At 35.2% G+C, this 19152-nt stretch overlaps 2 protein-coding genes and 1 pseudogene across 2 annotated transcripts; all 3 read right to left on the bottom strand.

The window, feature by feature from the left end:
• LOC18603190 lies at nucleotides 3147–9591 on the bottom strand (annotated as a pseudogene).
• Nucleotides 9714–11530, bottom strand: LOC18603188 (1-aminocyclopropane-1-carboxylate oxidase homolog 1). Its single transcript, XM_007035006.2, has 3 exons — nucleotides 10844–11530; nucleotides 10377–10698; nucleotides 9714–10232 (listed from the first exon to the last, which is right to left on the bottom strand). The coding sequence occupies exons 1-3, from the start codon at nucleotides 11377–11379 to the stop codon at nucleotides 9975–9977; spliced, it is 1116 nt and encodes a 371-aa protein (XP_007035068.2). The 5' UTR covers nucleotides 11380–11530; the 3' UTR covers nucleotides 9714–9974.
• On the bottom strand, nucleotides 14205–16235 carry LOC18603186 (1-aminocyclopropane-1-carboxylate oxidase homolog 1). Its single transcript, XM_007035004.2, has 3 exons — nucleotides 15556–16235; nucleotides 14891–15212; nucleotides 14205–14703 (listed from the first exon to the last, which is right to left on the bottom strand). Exons 1-3 carry the CDS (start codon nucleotides 16092–16094, stop codon nucleotides 14449–14451), a joined length of 1116 nt encoding a protein of 371 aa, XP_007035066.2. The 5' UTR covers nucleotides 16095–16235; the 3' UTR covers nucleotides 14205–14448.

Below are 19152 nucleotides of genomic sequence, written 5' to 3'. Positions count from 1 at the left end.
GAGAAGGAAAGGTATGAAATTGAATTGTCGGCTGTATTAATTAATGTGAATGGCGTACGTTCTCTCTAAAAGGCTCTGCTGTCAATTTAACTATGTTAACCCAAACTAGAAGGGCTCTTTTGCGATCATCAGGATTTGCTGTGGCACCCTGCAATATCAACACATCTCATTTATCATCCAGGAATTGTTAGAAGATTTAGATTTAATTTCCACTAATTTAGTGATGAAGAAATTATAAATACTATAGAATTAAAGGAGAAGAAGCTGAAAATAATTTTCAGAAGATTTATACATCAAGTGTGACCCTGGCTAACTTCAACGTCTCCTCCTCACTTGGACCTCCATACTCTGTTTCCAAGTTCTGCTGCATAATCCAGGTCTCCAACCTAAATAAGTGCCAAAGAAACCTGGTTGATAAAGTTTTGATCAAGGAGCATTTATAGATTAGAGTCAAAGGTCTGTTTTTCCAATAATTGAGAATCACGTAAAAGCTGACCTCCTTGTGAACAGGTTTTTAGCCAGGAAATTTGTATTGGCAGATGTTGCACCAACTTGAGATGGGGTTCACGGTATCAGTGTGAATAAGACTTGCAGCGCCTCCAGCGACCATGGTCCAAATGTATCAGTCCACTAGAAGTACTCAAGAAGCTTCCAAATTTCAATAATTAGTAAGTACATTATAACAAATAGTCAATGGTTGTTTTAACAAAAGCCTAAATTGTCCCAAGAAGTTATAGCTTGTCTAAACTTGGCACTTAAAAGGAGAGATTGCAAAGCTAAAATGCCCTCCACCAAGTAATATGCTTAATAGATATTCTGAATATGACATGGTGCAGAGGAGAGTAAATAGGAAATGGCTAAATAAACACATAAGGGAAGTTATCTGTCCTCAGATTGGAACGAAAGAGAGTTTCAGTAAACAACCAAAACTTAAATCTTGAAGTTACTCTGATCGAATTTAAAACTTAACAGAGGTAAAAAAAAACAAAGCATGCATCAAAACAAACAATTCTGAGATGCCCCTCTCAGCTGCCAAGTTGATCCCATCTAAAGGAGGATGAGAAATTAACAAATCTATGGCAAGTAAATGCAGCTATATGATAAATGAACATTAAAAGAATGTGTAGCAGAACCGAGTAATCAGAACTAAGGCTTTCAAAATTAGGCCCAAATCCCCACAAAAATGAACAAAACGCATGTAGATCATTGGAATAGTATATAGCAGCTACTTTTTCATTTAAATCATGAAGGAAGCTTTCTTCAGGGCTAAGGACTCTGCCGAAGGGAAGCGGAAATTCAACATTACACCACCTGCGCATCATTGAAAATATCAGGACCATTAAATCTTTTTCTTAATGAAGATAGGAAATAGTAATAATAGTGTATTAGGAATATGGAAGAAGCAGATAAAATGATGATAGGAAATGTGCACGAATGTGTTAAGCAAGGCCCAAGAGGTGTACGAAGGGTAAGTAAAAGGCCTAAATATTATGAATAATGAATTCGTTTTGTAATTATAAATGTTCATGCATTGAATCGGTATCGGGTTTCTTTTTTTAAAAAAAAAAAATCAAGCTCGAAACTTCCCCAACTCACCTATGTAATTATTATTATTATTATTAAAAAATAAGAATTATTTCATTGTAATATTTTTAAATATATTTAAAATTAGAATTTAAAATGAGTACAATAATTATTAATAAAATAAATGGATTGGATCATATCAAGTCATGACGACCCAGGCCTCCGGGCCTAGACAGGTTAATCAGTCCATGAACACTTCTAGTTATTATAACTATCAAAAAGGTTGTCAAACTTGGCCTCATCCATTTATCTTAGCAGAATAATTTACTATTTTTTTATTAAAATACCCAAAGTTCCTAACAGTTGTTATAGGTGCCGTACAACCTTCAATCTCTATCTAAAGAAGATATTACTTCCTCTTTCCTTCCTTCCACCTTCCCCCTTCACAAACTGTAGATGTATAGGATACTTTATGCATAACTTATCTCTATTCAATTTTTGGCCGAACATGAGCTATCTGCAAGGCTCAATAACTTATACTTTAAAAACTGTACCATTGAAAACGTTTTCTAAAAAATATGTACGATTGTGGGTCACAACCCATGTGCAGGATGTCAGAAAGCATGTTGAATGAAGGAAAACGGCGCTGGCATGGAGAGAATTTCACTGGACATTCCCATTGATTTTCTCTTACTCTAGGTCAGAGCATTACAAGGCAATATATATGTACAGCATTGAATTAATTAAAAAAAGTTTTGTTTCTAACTAACTAATAATTACAAGCTAACTAACTTTTAAAAGAGATTAAATGAAGTGCTGTGTTTTTTAATATCTTTGATCTTTTACTGAAACGGTGAGTTTTTTTTTTGTTCTCTGTTTTATTTTCTTTCCCAGCGGAGGACTTCTTCATTCCTTGCTTGTGTTCATGTTTTCTGGGAAACCTTATTTTCACTGCTAATCTAGTCAATGTTTAATTCAGGACATAACCAAACAAATGAACAATTAAAGCTTGATGTGAAACTTCAGAACGAAGGTACACCTGCGTGTGAACTTCTATTTACGGTAGGAATACATTAATGCACTTTGAAGAAATTAGCATCATGGGGGAAAAAATTGCCTATATGTACAATGCGTCTAATGTGAGAACAAGAAGAAATTATGTATTTTTTCTTAGAAGATTATGGATATATCGAACCTGATCCTTTAACTTTATAATTTGGGCTAAACGCAAATATATGGTGGCTACTTGAGTTTTGTATGTGCCATAGGGCATAGGCATTAATCCCTGAGAAAAAAGAAAGTCTTAAGTGAAAATTTCACCTGCATATAGCTCACATGACCTAGTTAGCATCATATTTTTTAGGTTAATTTTTACTCTTTTTTCTTGCTAGTAATTGATTTTCTCCCATTAAATATGCGATATTTATTAAGTAGGAAAATTAGGGTAAACGTTTTTGTTTTATATAATTCGTTTTCTCAATGTTGTCCCTGTCTATCATAGAGAAAAATGCAAGAAAAAATACATGTAATCGAAACTATTATTTTGTTTTACTATTCAAGAAAAAATTACACTCTCAAACGGAGACAAAAACCAACAAGTACGAACCAATGACTTACTAAGACGAAAAGCATTTCCAGGCAGCTGGCGCTAACAGATATTCAACAATGGAGGGGACCTCCATCCTTGAACTTTACTTATTATCAAGCACATGCATAGGCTAGGACATAGAAAGCGACACGTGATAATGAATTCCCATACTAGATGGGATTAAATTTATTGACCCACATGAAAGCAAGAATTGAATGTCAATCCTGATATTTTTTTCAGAGCTTGAAATGTGCCAGGGCGGAGGTCCCTTCTACACCTTTTACGTGCTTGAATTTGAAGTAGTCGACCACATTGGTTTCCTTGTAAAGTGGTGGGTTTTCTTCCGAAAGCAGCTCCTTTATTGGTCCATACATTCTTAGGGCGTTGTCTGGCTGAATATATGTTCGGAAAAAGCTAGCAATCGATATCCTAGGGCCAACATTTTTCGCCAGCACTCTCTGTGATAGACGCTAATAAACTTGTCGTTTGTGATGAGCTGCAAAAAAGGACACGAGTAAAGTTGTTTTACTAAAAAAATACCAAATAATTTTAATAATGACTAACAACAGCATCAGCAAAGATAGGAACTTGCCTGTAGCAGATCTCCCAGGTTTATTATAAGAGCTCCAGGGATCGGGGTAACATCTATCCATTGATTGTCGTGGAGGACTTGGAGGCCACCCATTTGGTCCTGGAGGTCACCTGTGTGGTACCTTGCGGACCGCACATTGGCATGGAAGAGCAAAGGATTCGCATTGAAGGAAATCCAGGAGAAAAGTTTCAGGTGTTTTGCAAAATTCAATGCGTGTCCTTTTTTTGTCGTTATACTAGGATATAAGACATGGGTGTGCTTGTTTCTCTTGGATTCTAAACAATTGATGGAATAACTCATTTGAGCTTGCTCAGTTAGAAGTGTATGGGACAATTATTTGGATAAAAGATGGAGTATTAGCTTTGATTTTTTTTTATTCTCGATTTCTGTGTAAAAACAAATTAAAACATTCATAATTTCAAGTATTATTTTTCAACATATTACCTTTTCTTCTAATTTTCAAAATATCTTCTCCGCATCAAAAAGATTTAAGTGTACTGATATTTTATATTCGATTTTTAAAATGAGAGATGTGAAATTTATGTAATATAAGAGAGAATTATTTCTAATTGTGTATTTTACTATAAATAGAATCATTGACATATTTACTTTTACAAAATGAGTCAAATTAAACAATTAGTACATGTCTTACGTCAAAATGGTGGATTTAATTCTTGAACAATAATTTGTAAAATTGAGTTACTATACTTTTTGAAATTGGCAATGTTAGTACAATCAAACAACAATATTGAAATCTTTTTGTTATCTATGCTGACATGATATTTGACTGTATTAACATGGTAATGATGATGTAATGTTTAAGATCTAAAACTAAAATTCAAGATAAAATTTTGGTTATTTAAAATAATTATCACATTATTTTTTTATGTCACATCATTAAATTCAATACTATGTCATTAGATTCAATATTAAGTCAGTACAGTCAAGTACTATATTAGCATAAACAATAAAAAAAATTTATTAGATTAACATTGTCAATTTCAACAAGCACAAACATTGAATTTTACAATGACTAATTAAATAATTTGACGAACCAAATATATACTTCGTTAAATCAAACCTAAGATTTTTAAATTACACAAAATTACTTAATCTATGACTTCCCATTTTTTTTTTACCTCTTAACTAGATCAACACAACTACTTATAAAAGCCATACAACCTTTGGAATTAATTGTACAAGAGGTAACGCAGAAATGAAACTCACAATTACTATTAGAAGACTCTAGAATATCTCCTGGGAAAAGCTAATGCAAAGGACCTTCCCCTTCTCCCCTTTGGCTCCCTAAAGAAACCTTCATTTATAGGGACAACTCAATACCTTTAAAGGCCTAAAACATTTAAATATGATCTTTTTTATTAAAATTAAAAAAATTACAGTTAATTGGAGATCATTAAAGACATATTATGTTAATTGAAAATAAAAAAAATAATTAACAATTATTAGCATTATGAGAATTGAAAAATGATAAAAAATACAAATTTATTAGGCACATAATTAAGAAAGTGAGAGAATATGTAATTTTATTAATTATTTTGATTTTTACATAAGTGAGAAAATGAGATAAATAGTTGAAAATTAATAAGAAGTAGGAAGTGAGAGAAAATAAATATTTAATAGACACTTAATTTAAAATAGTTTATTAATTATTTTATTTTTTATATACTTTTAATATAATTAATTATATTATATAAAATTATGAGATTTATAAAATTGTGGAGCCTAAAGAAAGGGTTTTAATGACTTTATGCTAAAGTCGGCCCTGTTCATTCATTATGTCATTCAATGTGCTATATATGCAAAGTGTTTGTTTCTAGTGAATACCTTATCAGTTATCAGCATTTCTCCACCTCTTTTTACCAAGAAGAATTCCAATCATGTACGCGGGGAGACATTCGACAATAATTTGTTGTCCACAAGCTGACATACCAGACCCTATGTTCGTACGTCTCTTCCACCTCTCATTTCACCTAATCGCCAACCATATGATTATCCCACCTGATTGAGATAATAAGGATGAGATTTATGCTAATAAAAATTTTTTCATCTCAAACTTGTTCATTTTTAAAAGATTAAGTTCAATATGCATACATATATACATATATATATATATATTCATATCTCATCTCGAGTTACTTCATTTACTGTGATCAACTTGAAGTAATGCAATAAAAAATATTATATTTTAAAATATGTAAGTTCATGTCTTATCTAAATCTATATCATTTATAACAAGTTTTAACTTATGCAGATTTTTGCTTGATTAATTTTTCAGCTGGGTCCAGTGTATACATCCAATTAGTAAAAGGAATTATAAATAAATAGATTCTTACTTAAAAAAAATAGATTTGAATATTCTTTTTAAAATAAAATAAAATAATTAAAGGTAAGAAGATTGTTTTTTTATAGTTAAAATGATACGGGGGATCTGAATCTTCTTCTCCCAGATCCCCAAAAGGATGAGTTTACTTAAATCAATTATTTATTTTTTTATTATTTGTGCTGTTGACTTGAGTAAATTATGTAACTAATTATTTGTCTGACGCTTTGCCTAGAGAAGAAACTGTTGCCACAATTATGTGCCAAGCACTTCCAGATAGCACGTGATTTGGCCTTCTGTCCTTGTGTAAAGATATGGCTCCCTGCCAAGTTCAGATATAAAATGTAGACCGTTAGAGAACCAAGAGAAGCCTCGAGATCTTGACTTCGATTTTTAAAAGAGAAAGAGGCATTTTTAGTCTCTGCAATTTTTTATTAGAAATTAAAAATTATATATATATATATATATTATGGACCTTTTTACAAAAATATTTTAAAATTTACAATAAAATGACAAAAAAAAGTAATTTAAAATTTGAAATGAGAATTATGTACAAAATGAGTTATATCACGTCAAGTATTATTATGTCCTCCCTTAACTTGCCGTAAAATTTGTTAAAATCAAGTTTGAACCATACTAAATTTGTGAAATCTGTAAAATTTCTTTAAAATTTCAGTATGAAAAATCTAAATTTAGAATTCTAGAATTTCTTTTCTACCAAAAATTGAAAAAGAAAATTTCCTTTTGGAGATCCCCATACTTATATAGCCTCCACCTCTTGCTTGCAGGACCATTCTAGAGAATTTAATTTGCTTAGGTAGAGGACCATTCTATAGAATTGCAGCCCCAAGCTCCAGCTTCTCTCTTCATTTAGTCATCAGTTTCATATAGTGAGCGATGGTTCAATGCCAAGAACCACCCCCTTGGCATCATCCGGCAGTGTCCTCCTGAGCATTTTTCGACTGCTCAACCCTTCTCTGTCTTCAGGGTGCTCTACATGGAAGATGTCGAAAATTCCATGGATGAAGATCAAGTCCAAGAACATATACCTAATAATTTTTTTTTTTTTTTCAGCTGTTTCTCGTCGTACAACATACAATTTCTTGTTCAAGTATCGAATTTAATAATTGGTGATCTTTAAGACCCAATTCATGAATATATCAAAAGAAGGTTGCCTAAATTCATCCAATGTTGGATGAATATATATATATATATATATATATATATATATATATATATATTTATATTTGGTCTTCAAACTTGAGAGCCTGGACTACCCCGGAAATAATTTGATTTTTGTCTAAGGTACATAAATTATAAGTTATCTAACACTATAACAGATTAGGATTTTACTTACATTTTTTTAGATAATTTTTTTTATATATAGTGAAATCTTAAAATTGCAGCTATTTAAATTTTTAGTTGTACCTTTTTCATATTTAGTAGCAATATCAAAAGTGTAATCTAGTATGAAATCCTGATAATTACATTTTATATGTAAAACTGCTAAAAATTTGTATTTTGTAATCAATTTATAAAAGTGTTACCAAAACAATTTTTTATTAACACATTTGAAAAATGAACCGCCTTAAATCAAATTTATTATAATGTTAACCTTTTAAATTTTCAACTATAGTCCAATTTAGTATTTGCTGGTTTAATTTGTAAAACCATGTTTGGAAAAATTATAAATTACATCCACAAATACGTTTTCAACTAATTAAACATTATCAATATGATTCAGAATTAATTTTAAACTCAACATAAAACTAACTCTTCGAGGATTTTTGAAGATTTGCAATTTTAGATGATCAAATGGATAGTCCATCGTTTATTCTGTATCGGAATTAGCTATACAAGTATAAACACTGCTTAAAACATATAAGTCCAAGCTTTTATATATGTATATATAAGAACAAAAACAAGCTTTATCAGCAATAACAAACTGAAATCAAAGTTTAAGAGTTGGTATCTTAATTAAAGGTTAAATGCAACATATTCTCTTAAACACAAGAATATGAAAACGAATTTGGCATTAGATATATTATGTTAAATGCAGCAAGTTCTAGACTGTTAAAACATATTTCACAGTTTCAAATGTTCTAGCTTATGAGTACCTTTAAGCCCTCTTGTGTGTTTAAATGCAACATATTCTCGAAAAGTGGTTTCCCTGTACAATGAAGGGTTGTCATCTGATAGCAGTTCCTTGATTGGACCATAGAGTGTAGAGTCACCCTCTTGCCAAAGATATTTTCTGAAAAAACAGGCCACCGAGATTCTTGGTCCTATATTTTTTGCCAGAACTCTGTGACGGACACTTTTGAACTTGTCATTGGATGTTAGCTACAGAAACACATAGGTTGACCAGTTCAATTTGCTTCTCTGACTACGTGATTGTCAAATGTAAAGTAGGATTAATTACCTGTAACATGTCTCCAACGTTTAACAATCAATGCCCCTGGAATAGGACTAACATCAACCCACTGATCCTGGTGCAGGACTTGGAGGCCACCCATTTGGTTATGCAGGAGCACAGTGAGGAGGGCACTATCAGTGTGCTTGCCAAGGCCCAAAGTCAATTCTGGTTCAGGGCAAGATGGATGGCAATGACTTATAAAATGAAGTCCTGCGCAGCCCATGTCTTTCAAATGGCAGGGCTTGAGACCCGGGGATTCAGATATCAGCTCAAAAATGGTAAGCCTCAATTTCATTACTTTATCACAGTATTCCATCATTATATCTCTGCAAATATTTCATGTAACCAGAATGATGCTAAAATATTTCCGCAAATTTGTCAGCATGTAACCAAAATGATGTTAGCAGATGGAAACATACCTACATACTGCAGGCAACTCGTCAGGATTGGGTGCCTGAGGAGCCACGGCACAATATAATGAATCTCTCCAATTAGCTGCTGGTGCTTGATGAAAGTCAATTTGTGTTGTATGCAACCTTTCTAGTTGCATCACGCGTATAAAATTCTTTCTTCGACTCGGTTTCTTGCTTGTGAAATCTACGTATTCCATCAAGCATCTCTTCCAATATGCTTATAGGAATTCCATAATTGATCACCTGAAAGAAACCCCACTTCAAACAAGCATCTCGAATTCTGTCAACAACTTTGCTATGTTTCACTGTATCTTTATCAATTCCTTCAAAATCTATGATAGGAATGCTAACCTTACAGTTGCCAGAATCAGATCTGAAATCTCGTTGATACCGCTCATCAAAGAATATCCGTGGAATCTTCGCAACTCCAGAGTCTACAAGTCCTTTCACATCAGTTTTAGAGTCATCAAAAGCCCTTAATTCTCTTCTCCTGTCATAGTTGGATTCCATTTCCATATTTGCTTGAGGTTTTGCCTTTGCTGATGACACTAGTTTTCTTCTTGTATATGAGTTGAAAATGGAATTGCTAATGGCTTGTGAGGTACATATGCAAGATTCTCATAACCACTATTTTTGGCCTTTGCCAGAACTGCAAAGCTTCTAGAGTTGCATGCCACTAACAAATTCCATTTTTATTAACGGTATGCAGGGTTTAAAATTTTATTTATCAGTCACTTGACACCACAAGCCGGTATTCAAAATAAATTTACTATAAAATCTGCCATTCTTTTATTTTCTTCTACTAATTTAAAATCAGAATATACCGCTAGCCCTTGTAGTAGTAGAAACACTGAAAATTTGAAGTTTACATTGATAGATAGAACCCAAGAGTATTTTAATCTCTAATAAGGAGAAGGCATCAAGAAGTTGCATGATTTCACCGTAAGCAAATACTAGTACAAATTTTCCTGCTGAGCCAAAAAAAAAAAAAGGTAAATACTAGTACATTTTTTATGCTTGGAAGTGCACGCTATAACAAGCCTTGGGAAAGGTAGAATTCATCTTGCAATTGCGACCTTGCATGCTTAATACTCAGTTGATCACAACCTGAAATGTTCAAGAGATCTGCGACCATCAAGCCCTTCCCCGTAGTAGTGATATACAAAGTCTTTTATAGTGATGTCCCGGTAAATCGGAGGATTTTCTTCGGATAGCAACTCCTTGATTGGCCCATACACCCTTAAGGGATTGGCTGGTGGAAGATGTATTCTAAAGAAATATGCCACTGATACTCTCGGGCCTATGGCTTTAGCCAGCACCCTATGATAAACGCTTACGAATTTACCATTGGAAATGAGCTGCGGGAAGACAAACATGAAATTGATACATGTTTGTAGCATATATATGAAAATGAGAACCCACAATCATTAAAAAAACTTTACTACAAGAAAACCTTTTAGTAGCATATATAAAAATGAAGTTTAAAGGTAAGGTCTACTTGCCTGTAACATATCACCCAAATTTACTACAAGAGCACCACGAACGGAAGGAATATCGATCCATTGCTTTTCATGGAGGACTTGTAGGCCACCGATTTGATTTTGTAAAAGAACTGTGAGGAAGCTACTATCAGCATGGCTAGCAGTGCCCAAAGCCAAGTCTGGTTCAGGGCATGCCGGGTAGTAATGGCCAAAGCAAAAAGTTGCTTCCATGCAGCCAGACTCTTCCAAGTAAGTGGGATGGAGACCGAGAGCTTCTGATAGCAGTTTGAACAGAGTGCGACCTAATGTCGTTACTTTGTTTGTATAGTCGAAGATTATATCTCTGCAAAGTAGAAATTAATTAGATATGATGTAGAAAAAAGGTCCTGCAACAATTTAAAACCAAGAACAAAGATAATTGAATTTCATCTTTTAGTTGCTCAATCAATTACTATTTACAAAAGGTAAAGTTATATATTTTTGCCTACCTGCATACTGCGGGCAATTCTTCAGGATCAGGTTGCTTAGGAGCCATGTGAAAGGTTAACGAATCCCTCCAGTTAGCCGCTGTTTTCTTACGGTGCAGATCAGGATTGCTATTATAGAGAACTTTTTTGGTGTAATCACGAGTATAAATCCCTTTCTTTACTTCAGGGTCTTGTTCATGAAATCTGCGGATGCCATCGATCATGTCATCCAAAGTGTTTAACGGAATTCCATGGTTGACCACCTGAAAGAAACCCCACTTCTCGCAAGCATCTCGAACTTTGTTAATTATCTCTCTGTGTAAACTTGCATCTTCATCGACGCCTGTTAAGTCTATGATTGGAATACAAAAGTCAGAGCCATGGCGAGGCTCGGAGTTATTCTCTTGCCTCAGTTGTTCAGTAACGAATATCCTTGGAATATTGGCCAAACCAGCATCTGCAAGCCCCTTGACGCCTGTTTTTGTGTCATCAAAGGCCTTCAATTCTTTTTTCCTGTCGAAGTTGGACTCTTGAATTTTTCCTATTTCTGCGGCCATCTCGTTTTAACCCTTGAGAAAGGCAAACTTATATATGTGGTTTCTGTTTCTCCAATAAGATGCAAGGACAGAAATTAAAACTTATCAAACCCCCAATGTCTGAATTAAATCAGACACAAATCTGGCTTTTGAAAATTGAAATACACTACAACTCCACCAGTTTCTACTTATATGAAAAGGCTTGCCGTCCGATCTTAAAAGAAGACAAAAGGAATAGAACAATTAGGAACATAGTTAATATCGTCATTTTGTCTTTCTACATTTGTATTCTCCCTTTTTCTGTTGCTTTGCTCAATGGCTCTATACATCTTTTATTCTCATTTGATTATGTCTCTCTCTAATTTACCCTTATCTAATTGACTTTATAGATTTTCTGGGAAATATAGACGGTCATATTAAGTTCTTAATGCGAGCTAAAGTGAATCATGTATATGCTCCTAGACATATGCATGAACTTTTGACAGAAAAGGATTGGCCATACAGTGGAATTTCATTAAAAATATGCAAAATACAGAAAAAGATTGGCCAAAGGCCAACTCTGGACAGCAAACAGACATCTGTACAACAAATACCAGAAAACAAAAGGAAAAAGGCAGAACAACACCAAGCCCCACAAGACAGGCCGAGCCACACAAGCAATAAAAGCAGGACATACGCATGAACTTGGTTTTTTGATAGCAAAACTTTTAGTTTGCTTTCGGTTGGTTAAATTTAATGGTCTTTCATGTTTATAAGATTAATTAATGAAATAAACTTTTTAATGGTAATTATGCGGCTTCAATAGATAGCATTAAATATGGGCATTACTTCGTCAAATCATTCTGTAAAGAAGCAATGCAAGCTGTGAACAACAGCAGGGGAGTGTGGAGAGATGTATGGTCTGGCCTTGCCCCTCTACGAATGGAAGTCTTCTGCTGGCAGGTCATCCATGAGGGAGTTGCCGTCAAGCAAGAACTGGTCCGTCGGGGTATGATTACCACTGACCAGCTGGGTGTGTTATTTGCAAGAATGAATCAGAATCTGTGCGACATTTGTTTTTTCACTGTTCGGACATTTGGTAGGTCTGGATGCGATGGTGTGGCGAGTGGGGTACATGTTGAACTGTCGCTAAGGATTTGGAAGCTTTTTTCAGCATGTGGAACTCTACTCAGGTGAAACAAGGGAAAATCAAAGTGTGGAAAATGACCTTGTTGAAGAATGAAACTTAGCATGAAGAACCGAGAGAGCTTTGGTGCAAGTCGAGCCTGAGAACATTCAAAATGAAAAAGACCATTTTCACGTGCCTTGGCCACGTGATTCTTTTAATTTATATAGTTACTATTTTAATATTATAATGTGTCAGTTTTATTCAGTTTTATTCAGTTTTTACAGTTTGTGTTTTGTTCTTTAGTGGGATAGTTTCTAATGGCTTTGTAGGCCATTAAGTGTTGGGCCTGAAGAGTGTCAGTTATTTCCCATTATTTGTATTTTTTATGGCTTTCTCTCTCTCTTGTACTTATAAAAATATTTTACTTAATGGAATGCGTGTGTGGCTTTGCATGGCTTCATGCAATTCTTCTCCAATCTCACGTGTGTTGGCTTTCATTAACTCATTGTTTTGTTTAATGAGTTAACTCACTGAGTTCATGAACTCTTTGATTTTCTTTCACAGACTTTTTATGCCATCGTTTGGACTATTTGGCTGCACAGAAACGACATGGTGTTTAATGGGAGAGAGTGGGATCCAAACCAGATCTTCGATTTAAGCTACCTAAGAATCGCTACTTAGGCTAAAGCGAGATGGCGTCTTGAGTATGGTGTTGTGATGGATAACTACCGGTGCCCCCAGTTAGGAAAGGTAATGATGAAGGCTATGAAGGAAAGGTTGGTGGAGGAGTGGTGCAGACCAGCTGCGGGAGAAATGAAGTTTAATGTCGATGGTGCCGCTCAAGGGTGTCCTGGAGAATCCGGCATAGGGGGAGTCCTTCGAGATAATCAAGGGTTGGGGGTGTAGTTTGGCTGACGTTAGGGCAATAAGGGAGGCTTTTATTGTGTTTGCCCCCTCTAAGTGGAGTCATTCTTGTGCCTTAATGATCGAAAGTGACTCAAAGAACGCTGTTAAGTGCGTCACGGAACCGGAAGAAGCTGCTTGAAGGTTTAGAAAGTGGATATTGCACGTTGAGCAATTGAAAAAGGGCGTTAGGAGATGGGAAATTAAACATATTTTCAGGGAAAGGAATCAGCTGGCGGATAGCCTTGCAAAGGAGGGAATGCAGAGGCAGATTGACTTTTGAATGTGTTTGACTAATCACGTGCTTCTCTACTGTTTTTTTGGATATGACTTTGTTTGGGAAGGTGTTGACAACAGGATCTGGTTTTGTTTTCCTTGTGTGTTAATGAATGAATGAGTCTGCAGGCCTGTGATGCATGTGTCGCCGTGTGGTCTGGGGGCTTTGTCCCATGGTTTAGGAGACCCTGACTCTTACTGTGGATATCTTTGGGTGGCTGCGTTTTTCTGGGAGTTCTCTGTACAGGGTTGGAGTTGTATGGGGGGGACTGTTTTCTTTTGTATAGTGCAGAGGCTGGCGCCTGGGTTCTTTTTGGTCGCCCAGAACAGAGGGTATGGGGTTGGTATGCATTAAGGTAGCATAACAACCTCAAATCTTCTCCTTTGTTCATAGGGTTGATCCCAATGGAGTTTAATAAATTCTTAACTTCTAAAAAAATATATATAGCATTAAATATGAGAAAGAAAAATCTCTGAGGTGTGGAAAGGGAAAGAAGATACAACTATTATTTTAATATATTTCAAAATGAAGAAAAAGATGAATTTAGACAAATAGAAATTATAGCACAGATTAGTAAGATAACTGATGATTAAGTAATTATCAAAGCAATACATGAAACGTGATATTAGGATGCAGTATTCATCTCACTGCCTTATTGTCTACTAATAGTCTAGTATGCAATGCAAAGGCTTGTGCTCTGCCATAAGTTCAGTAGCTTTAATACATAGAACAATTCGGCACTTGAAAGTGCTAACAAGCCTGGCAAAACACACAACGTATTTTGCGGCGGCAAGATAATTAATCATAGCCTGAAGTGTTCAAGAGTTCTACAATCAAGGCCTTTTGAGTGGTAGTGTGACACATAGTCTTTTACAGTGGTCTCCCGGTAGATTGGAGGGTTTTCTTCTGATAGCAACTCCTTGATTGGTCCATATTGCCTAGAGGCATTCTCTGGTGGAAGATGTGTTCTAAAGAAACTTGCTATTGAAATTCTTGGACCTATAGTGCTAGCAAGCACTCTGTGATGAACACTTTTAAATTTATCATTTGTTATTAACTGCATAAAGACAGATGGAAATGTGTAATTGATAATAGTGCTACAAATTAAATCAATGACCAAAAAGAAATAACAATAATAATACTATTTTTTAGAGGGATGGGGTATTTTGACCATTAATTAGGACAAAAACCAGGTAGTTATATTAGATTTTGATTTAATGAAGGTTAGAGTGAGGAGGACTTGCCTGTAACATATCACCCAAATTTACCACAAGAGCTCCATGAATAGGGGTAACATCTACCCATTGATTTTCATGGAGGACTTGTAGTCCACCAATTTGATCTTGTAAAAGCACGGTGAAGAAGCTGCTATCAGTGTGGCTGCTAGTACCCAAAGTCAAGTCCGGTTCAGGGCATGGTGGGTAGTAATGGCCAAGGACAAAAAGTCCCTCCCCGCAGCCAATGTCTTTCAAGTGACTGCGGCTGAGACCCAGAGCTTCTGACAGCAGTTCGAACAGAGTGTCACCGAATTTCATTACTTTCTTTGAATATTCGATCAATATATCTCTGCAGATTAAGGAAGAAGCAGATATAATGACATTTTTTTGACAGATTGCAGCTATGGAGTGAACATGCCTGGGACAACTCAATTACAAGAGAAACAATGGAATCCCATCTTTCACATCAGTTAATTAATTGATTACTATATACTTCACTCTTTATAAAATAAACTGATGGATTTGATTTAAAATTGTCTCATTCCCATGGATTACGCAGACCAATTGATTTGCTGGGCTCCCCCGTCTCTTTGATAAATAAAACCCAATTGAAATTAAGAAGGAAGCACATACTTCGGTGAACAAAAAAGGGTCAGCTCTAAAAGTGGATGAACAGTATATATTTACTTTACCTGCAAACTGTAGGCAATTCTTCAGGATGAGGTTGACGAGGTGCCATGACACAAGTCAAAGAATCCCTCCAATTGGTGGCTTCTGCCCTGTACAGATCAAAATTACTATTATAATTCACTTCTTTCGTGTAATCTCGAGAGTAAATCTCCCTCTTAACTTCACTATCTTGTTCATGAAACCTGCGAATGCCTTCGATCATGTCTTCCAAAGTTGTCGCAGCAATTCCATGGTTGACTGCCTGAAAGAAACCCCATTTCTCGCAAGCTTCTCCAACTTCTTTTACTGCTTCCCTCCGTAAACTTGTATCTTCATTGATGCCTGTCAGGTCAATAATCGGAATACCAATGTTAGAGTTGCCCGCATCCTGGTTACGATTTCTCTCAAGCTTGTATTCCTCATGAATGAAAATCCTCGGTACTTTTGCCATACCACAATCTACAAGCCCTTTTACTCCTGCTTTTGTATCATCAAAAGCTCTCAATTCGCTTTTCCTATCGTAACTGGATTCCTGAATTCGTTCTAAGCTTGTTTCCACCATTTCTGTTTAGGGTCAACGAGGGAGGATTGTTGAAACCTATGAATATTCAAAGGGCTGAAGAAGATGATGAACAGGGGAGAGAATAATCGAGAGAGAAGAGAGAGAAAAAATACTCTTTGCTCAGAAAGGGCTTCTCCACTACTTTTCATTTTTGTAACAACCACTATATGCTATTTAAGGAGAGAGAAAATGACAAAAGAAATAACAAACCAAATGAAGCCACCTGGCATTATAAAAACTAAGGTGCTGAAATGAAAAAATTTCCTGAGACAATGACTCGTACGCTATCACTACCACACAACTTTACTAATTCAAGCAACCAAATTTGACTTTTCAATCAATATAAAATAAACAACAAAAAAATAAACAAATGAAAATTGAATCTGACTTCTTCTTCTTCCTTTAGAACTTCAGCCCGTGAAATCACTATTACTTCTTCCTTTACTGTAGCTTCATTTGCAGATAAAAAAACCAACAATATTCAACACACCTCCTTGGTGTTTGAACTGCAAATCCCCAACTCATATCTCAAAAACATGAATTGATCCTTGCTTAGACTTTTAGTAAAAATATCTGCTAACTGCAGTGTAGTTCCACAGTGCTGAATATCAACTTCTTCATCTTTCACGGCCTCGCGGATTGCATGAAACTTCACTTTGATGTGTTTTGTCCTGCCATACTGTACAGGGTTTTTAGCAATTTAAATAGTAGATTTGTTGTCAATGAACAGCAGTGTACCCTTCTCACAGTTATACCCCAGATCATAAAAGACTTTTCTCAACCAAATCACATGATTTGTCGCAACAACAGCAACAATATATTCTGCTTCTGCTGAAGATTGAGCCACCACCTCCTGCTTTTTTGAGTTCCAGCTAAAAACTACACTGCCAAGTGAAAAACAATAAGTAGATGTGCTTTTAGAATCATCAAGACTTCCTGCCCAGTCACTGTCACAATATCCCATAAGAATAGAGTTTTTCTTTTTCTCAAACTTCAAGCCTAAATCTACTGTTCTTTTAATGTACCTTAAAACTCTCTTAGCTGCAGTAAAGTGAGTTTGTGAGGGACTTTGCATAAATCAAGACAACAAACTAGCAAAAAACATAATATCTTGTCTTGAAGCTGTTAAATAGAGTAGACTTCCAATGATGCTTCTGTACATTGAGCTTTCTACACTTGGGGTACCATCATCCTTGGTTAATCTACAGTTTGAAGTTAAAGGAGTATCCACAGCTTTACATTTCTCCATGTTAAACTTCTTCAGAATTTCATTTGCATATTTACTTTGATGTATGTAAATATAATCTGACCATTAAATGAATTGTAACCCCAAAAAATAGTGCATCTCTCCCAAGTCATTCATTTCAAATTCTTTTAATAACTTGTTCTTAAAATCACTTAAGAAACTAACATCTGAACCAGTAAGCAATAAATCATCAACATATAGAGAGAGAATTACCTTGACTGAAGTTGCAAAGCTGCTCACATACAGTGTTGGCTCATTTTGACTCCTTTGAAAACCTTCAGCAATGAGGAATGAGTCAATTCTGTCATACCAGGCTCTTAGAGCTTGCTTCAAGCCATACAATGCTTTCACCAACTTGCAGACTTTATCCTCAGCCCCAAGTTTGATGAATTCTTCTGGTTGATGAATATAGATGTCTTCTACAAGATAGCCATTCAAAAAAGCATATTTCACATCAACATGTCAGATGTTCCACCCTTCTCAAGCTGCCAATGCAGCCAACAACCTTATTGTGTCATGTCTCACAACCGGAGCAAAAGTCTCCCAGTAGTCCACTCCATAAATCTGAAAATACCCTTTTACCACCATTCTTGCTCTGTACTTGTTCACTGTTCCATCAGCATTAAGTTTTGTCTTGAAAATCCACTTGGTTCCAATAACATGCTAATTTGTTGGTTTATCCACCAATAATCAAATACCATTCTTTTCAATCATCAGCATTTCTTGCTCCATTGTATGCACCCACCTTCTGTCCGTTGCAGCTTTTACATAATTAACAGGTTCACACACTGCCATATTACATCTGGCATAAATATCTTGCAGTGACCTTGTACCCCTCACGGCAAGACTTTCATCTTCAATATCTACTTCTGCATCATCTTCTCTCACTAACAGCTCTTGCACCAAATTCTAAAAATTCAAAGAATCAACAGCTGACTTCTCCCAATTCTAGTAAAAATGTTCATCAAATTTGACATCTCTACTAACAAAAATCTTCTGAGTCTTTACATTATACAATTTGTATCTTTTCGAGACCTCATTGTATCCAATATGAATGGCCACAATACTTTTTTCATCCAACTTGGTCCTGCTTTGATCAGGAACCTTTGCATAACAAATGCTCCCAAATACTCTTAAGTGAGCAACTAAAGGTTTGTAACCAAACCAAGCTTCAAATGGTGTTTTATCAACCAGTGCCCTTGTCACGGCCCGGAACTCCCATCGAGCCCGTGACAACCGCCGCGACGTTTCGATCGACATTCATTACCCGGAATGTCAATCGAAACCCCGCAAGGCTTTAATATCAGCTTCTCATTTCCCCTGTGGGTAACTGTTTCCAAATACCACATTCTAAAAGATTTTAAACTGTTTTCAACTTAAACAAATAAAATAATAATTTTCGTCTCACAGGGGTATATTGGTCATTTATCCCAAAAATCTCAAAATCATCTAAAAATATAGTATGTAAGTGGAAAACACATATTTCATAATCAAAAATAATTTTGGATGTCTAAAACATTCGTTTAAAATGGAATTATGACTGTTATAATAAAATAAAAATATTAAATAAAATATTCAATTTTCACATAAAAAGATATTTTAAGAACACTATATAAATAATTTTTATAGCGTAAAAGCAAAATAAATTCTTACATACCATAATACAGATAACCAAAGGATAGAATTTAATTTACAGTGACACGTGGGCCCACGAATGACCAAAAGTATCAAAAGAAATGAACCTACAATCTTTGGATGTGGCAAGTTCAACTGTAATCCTCGCCGATATCAGTTATCTACAATCTATTCTGA

This window comes from Theobroma cacao, chromosome 4 (assembly GCF_000208745.1).
Source record: "Theobroma cacao cultivar B97-61/B2 chromosome 4, Criollo_cocoa_genome_V2, whole genome shotgun sequence".
Taxonomy (NCBI): Eukaryota; Viridiplantae; Streptophyta; class Magnoliopsida; order Malvales; family Malvaceae; genus Theobroma; species Theobroma cacao.
This window is presented reverse-complemented; position numbering and strand designations above follow the sequence as displayed.

Bases quoted from the DNA above. Each gene is read 5' to 3' on its own strand.
- LOC18603188 (XM_007035006.2), bottom strand. From the start codon at position 11,379: ATGGCCGCAGAAATAGGAAAAATTCAAGAGTCCAACTTCGACAGGAAA. The intron at 10,699-10,843 runs GTAGGCAAAAAT...TCTACTTTGCAG, and splicing joins GAATTGCCCGCAGTATGCAG to AGATATAATCTTCGACTATA. The intron at 10,233-10,376 runs GCAAGTAGACCT...GTCTTCCCGCAG, and splicing joins ATTTGGGTGATATGTTACAG to CTCATTTCCAATGGTAAATT.
- LOC18603186 (XM_007035004.2), bottom strand. From the start codon at position 16,094: ATGGTGGAAACAAGCTTAGAACGAATTCAGGAATCCAGTTACGATAGG. The intron at 15,213-15,555 runs GTAAAGTAAATA...CTTAATCTGCAG, and splicing joins GAATTGCCTACAGTTTGCAG to AGATATATTGATCGAATATT. The intron at 14,704-14,890 runs GCAAGTCCTCCT...GTCTTTATGCAG, and splicing joins ATTTGGGTGATATGTTACAG to TTAATAACAAATGATAAATT.